The following is a 4,649-nucleotide window of genomic DNA, read 5'->3' as shown; positions in this document are numbered from 1 at the left end:
TGCACAAGTTGTGCATGAGTTAAAAATGTTCATCTAAACATCAAGAGTAACAATTAAGAGGATTTATCATGTAGATAGGATCTATTCATGGTTATAAAATTTTAATAATTATTGTCATGACGTTGATAGATTTTGTTTTTATGCGTGTAATGTGTTGGGGTAGTCAATTTAGGAATCTATTTTTTTTTTTTTTCTGTATTTTCTCTGTGTGTGAGCATATAATGTGTAGGTGCAAGTGGAGGCCAGGAGTTGATGGCAGGCATCTTCCTCAAATCATGCTCCGCCTTAATTTTTTTCTAATTTCTTTTTTTTTTTTTTTCACTACTTAAGCAGTCTTTAATGAGAGCTGTGCGTGAGAGGCCTCTACTCCTGCATCTTCTCGATCGTTTCTTCCTTGTATTTGCCCTTCTCCTTTCCTACTTGTCGGGACTTGGCTTTCCTTTCCAGGATCTTCTTCCGGTCTTTGTCCAGCTTTAGCCTGGTGATGACCACCTTGCTGGGGTGGATGCCCACGTGGACAGTTGTGCCGTTAGCCTTTTCTCGCTGCACTCGTTCAATGTAGATGACGTATTTTTTCCTGTATACCTGGACCACTTTGCCAATCTGCTGGCCTTTGTAGTGTCCTCGGACAACCTGCACCTCGTCGTCGTCCTTCTGGATGGGCATGGACCGCACGTTGTACTTCTGCCTCAGCTCCTTGGAAAGGGGGGAAGACATGATCTTCCTCCGAATGTGAGAGGGGGCATTGAAATGGCGTTTGCGGTTCTTGCTCCGGTCAGAAGTCACGAAAGGGTTGAACTTCATTTCGGCGGCTGCGACTTTTTTCTAATTTCTTAATTTAAAAAACCCTAGCATTCAAACTATTACATGTCATTACAGTGTTTATAGTTCATTGCAATGTTTATTATTATAAAACATTATAGAGTTTATAGTTTATTTGTCTACCCCAAAGATAGCTGACCCAAGTGGTGCACACCCATATTTTCTTCTGCTGTATTCATAATGGCAGGGAAAAGGAACCAGCCTTGGCATCCACCAGTGAATGAATGGAGAATGAAAGTGTGGGACATATCCACCATCTTTCTTGGGATAGGCTGTCTCACAATGGCTAAAGCTTGCTGAGTGGGTTAGGTGAGCTGGATAGCAAGTCCTTCCGGGCTGGGATTACAGGTGCATCACCATTGCCAGCTTTAACATGGGCTGCAGGGGATGAGAGCCAGGTCTTCACATTCCCACAGCAAGCACTTTACTCATGGAGCCATCACCCCAACCCAATAATCTTTCTTGGTATTTTCAGCTTATTTCCAGGGAAGCTAAACTAGGGAAGGTAGCCTCTGGTTGCCTCATCACAGAGCTAAATGAACACTATGGACAGGAAAGTGCAGAGTTAAAACACTGGCGTTCCATCCCTTTATATATTGAACAGATGTATGCTTTGCCCAGATTAGCTCAGAGAACCCAGTATACATCCATTGGCCCTTGGGTATGAGATCTCACCCAGCATCCTGTTCATGTTTGTGTCTGCTTGGAACCGTGAAGAGGCTCTCTGTGGAGCTGGGCTTTGTGGTGTGCTCCTGTAAGCTCAGTATGTGGGAGGTGGGTCAAGAGTTAAGAGTCACTTTTGGCTACTGTGGATGCAAAACACAGAGCTCAACCTTAAAGGAAATAAAAGGCAGTTCATGCCAGAGTGAAACATGACTGACCATGCCCAGGAACATGCTTTGGGTCTTTCCAAATGCAGTCTTCCAATGTGAAAACAATTTGTTTGTATGTTTGTTTGTTTTTTAAAATAGTAACAGAGCAGAGAAAGTTGTAAGTTGAGGCAGATACGCTGGTGGAAGCATTGAGTGGGCAGTTACCCCAGGCAAAGAAGTCTCAACCATAGCCTCAGATGCTATCTGACAGCACTCTTAGCCCCTCCATGCGTGGGGAATAGGGTTTTGTTAATAGGGTTCAGAAGTTTCAATGTCTTCATTAGGATGTTAGGCCTGATACAAAGATAGGCAAGGAGAAATTCTTTTTCAGGCTATCAAAAGAAGCAATTAGACTATCGGATCAGCAACATCCCAAACCCTCCATAGTCACTGAAGGTTTACCACGCATCAGCCTATATAAACAGCTCCTTCCCAGGAGTTCATATACAGACAGTGGGTTTGCAATGTGACCCTGTTTCATTAAAATAAAACAGATCATCATCATCGTCGTCGTCATCGTCATCGTAATTGTCATCATCATCATCATCAAGTCATCAGCATAAACGAGGACACCTGCAGCCACAGGTCAGAGTGAGCACAGCCCACTGATGTGCTACAGGGAGGAGACATGGAGGGCAGGACAGAGAACAAGTTGTCAGACAATTTCTGGGGCTTAGATTCTAGCAAGTTCTTTGTGTGTGCTATTTGGCTTCTCATCGTTCAGTTTCCGCCTCTGAAAATGAGACTGATAAGAGTTCAAACTAGGAACTTTGAATTGATTCTACTTTGCTCCCTGAAGATGCACAAAGCAAAAACAAAACAACACTCACCCCAAACCCAGTTTCATTTAGTTCTATGCTTTTCTCTATGTAACGTAGCCAGGCAACCCCAATGAAAAAGAGACAACACTGACAGATGTATTGCGTCCTTAGAAGACTAAGAGATGCTTTGATTGGCAGTCTACTAAGATCCAGCCCCTTTGACAGAACCACTGGAGGATCATCATCCTTACGTAGACAACAGTGTCCTAAAACAGCTTCTCTTCACTGGTTCTGGCTATTCTATTTTGAACATGAGACCGATCATTCTACAGAAATGTGTCTGTTGAATTCTGAGGTTAAAAGGCAGCAAATGATTTCTTTTCCTTAACCTTTAGCTGACAAATAAAATTTTTATATATTTATTTTCCCCTATGTGCTATTTTGATATATGTATATGTCATGGAATGGATATATATAAAATATATAATGGATATATATAAAATATATAATATATATTTAATTAACATATATGCTCATAAATTTTCTGTGTTGAGAACACTTGCAGTCTATTCCCTTAGCAAGTTTCAAGCACATAACACATTACTAATTATAGTCATCATGATATAATAGGTCTATTAAGTTTATTACTCCAGTTCAATGGAAAATTAGCATCCATTGGCCAGCAGCTAATTCCCCGCCCACAACTCCACCTTCACAACAAGACCGTTCTTCTCTCTGCTTTGTGGCTTCCTTAGTTACTTTTCAGATCCCACATACAATCGAGACCATATGGTTCTTGTCTTTCTGTATGGATGCCAAGGTTGATTCCATTTCTTGGCTGTTATTAATAATGTCATAAGATGGGCATACAGCTGTGCCTTTGACACTGATTTCATTTCCTTTGGGTGTACATACATCCAGTAGTCAGATGGCTGGATCATATGCTTACTCTATGTTTAGATTTTTTTTTTTTTGAGGAACCTCATCACTGTCTTCTGTGATGGTTTGCATCCCCACCAGCAGGGTGTGAGTCTTCCGTTTTCTCCACAACCTTGCCAACACTTGTCTGTCATCTTTCAGTACAGTTAGTCTAACAGGTGTGACAAGTGCCTGCACTGTGTTTCTGCTTGGCTTTTCCCTGTTGATCAGTGACGTGGAGTGTCTATCACACACCTCTGGGCTATCGGCCTTCTTCTGAGAAATATCTACTTAGCTTTATTGCCCGTTCTAAAAGCAGGCTGTTTGTTGCCTTGCTGTTGAGTTCGCTTCCGTATATAACCTCTTACAGGTGCTCAGTTCGCAGATACCTTCTCTTCCTAGCTGCTCTTTTTACTGATGGTTTCCTTTGCTTTGCAGAAACCTCCACCCCCCCCACCCCTCCACCCCTTCACCCCCTTAACTCCCTTTGTCTACCTCCGCCTTCGGTGCCCATGCACTGCATACGAAGGTAATGTCCAGAGCTTCATCAAGAGCTTTCCCGCCAATTCCTCACTGTTCTATGGCTTCAGAGCTCGTGTTTGAGTCTTTACCCTTTTCCAGTTGATTTCTGTATGTGTGGTAGCGTCGGGCTCAATGTCATTACTTTTACGTGTTGACATCCAATTTCCCCAGCCCCATTATGGAAGAGATTGCCTTTTCCCTACTGTGTGTCCCTGGCACCTTTGTCAGCAGCTATAAACTTGTGAGTTTATTTCGGGGCTTTTCATCCTGGTCCATTTGTCTATATTCCTGCTTTTATGCCAGCACCATGCTGCCCTGATTACTCTAGCCTCGTGGCAGATTCTGAAATCCACTAGCACAATGTCTCCCGAGCTGTTCTTCCTGTTTAAGATAGCTTTGGCTTTTGGGGTCTTTTGTGGTTTCGCATGACTCATAGGATTTTCCCCTTTTCTACTTGTATAAGGCGTCGGTGGAGTGTTGACGGGGTCGCATACTGCTGGCAGACTGCTTTTGTCATCATAAACATTGTAACTATTAATTCCTGTGAACGCAGGATAACGTCCCTTTGTGTGTGTGTGTGTGTGTGTGTGTGTGTGTGTGTGTGTGTGTGTGTGTGCGCGTGCGTGTGCTTTTTTTTTCATTTCTTTTTGGGCGCTTCTGAGTTGACTAGGCACATTGCTTTATTACACAGTGTAAAACACCTCTCAAAGGCGCATGGCTCTGAACAGCCCTCCGGTGGCGCTGCTGTTTCTGA

General features: G+C 43.0%; 1 protein-coding gene across 1 annotated transcript; it reads right to left on the bottom strand.

The window, feature by feature from the left end:
• Window positions 1-322: 322 nt before the first annotated feature.
• On the bottom strand, window positions 323-812 carry LOC127183982 (60S ribosomal protein L26-like). The gene has a single exon (XM_051140167.1). It carries the CDS (start codon window positions 802-804, stop codon window positions 364-366), a length of 441 nt encoding a protein of 146 aa, XP_050996124.1. The 5' UTR covers window positions 805-812; the 3' UTR covers window positions 323-363.
• Window positions 813-4,649: the final 3,837 nt, after the last annotated feature.

The sequence above is a fragment of the Acomys russatus genome, chromosome 32, assembly GCF_903995435.1.
Source record: "Acomys russatus chromosome 32, mAcoRus1.1, whole genome shotgun sequence".
NCBI classification, from domain to species: domain Eukaryota; kingdom Metazoa; phylum Chordata; class Mammalia; order Rodentia; family Muridae; genus Acomys; species Acomys russatus.
Note: the sequence above shows the minus strand (reverse complement) of the source record. Positions and strands in the feature narration are given on the sequence as shown.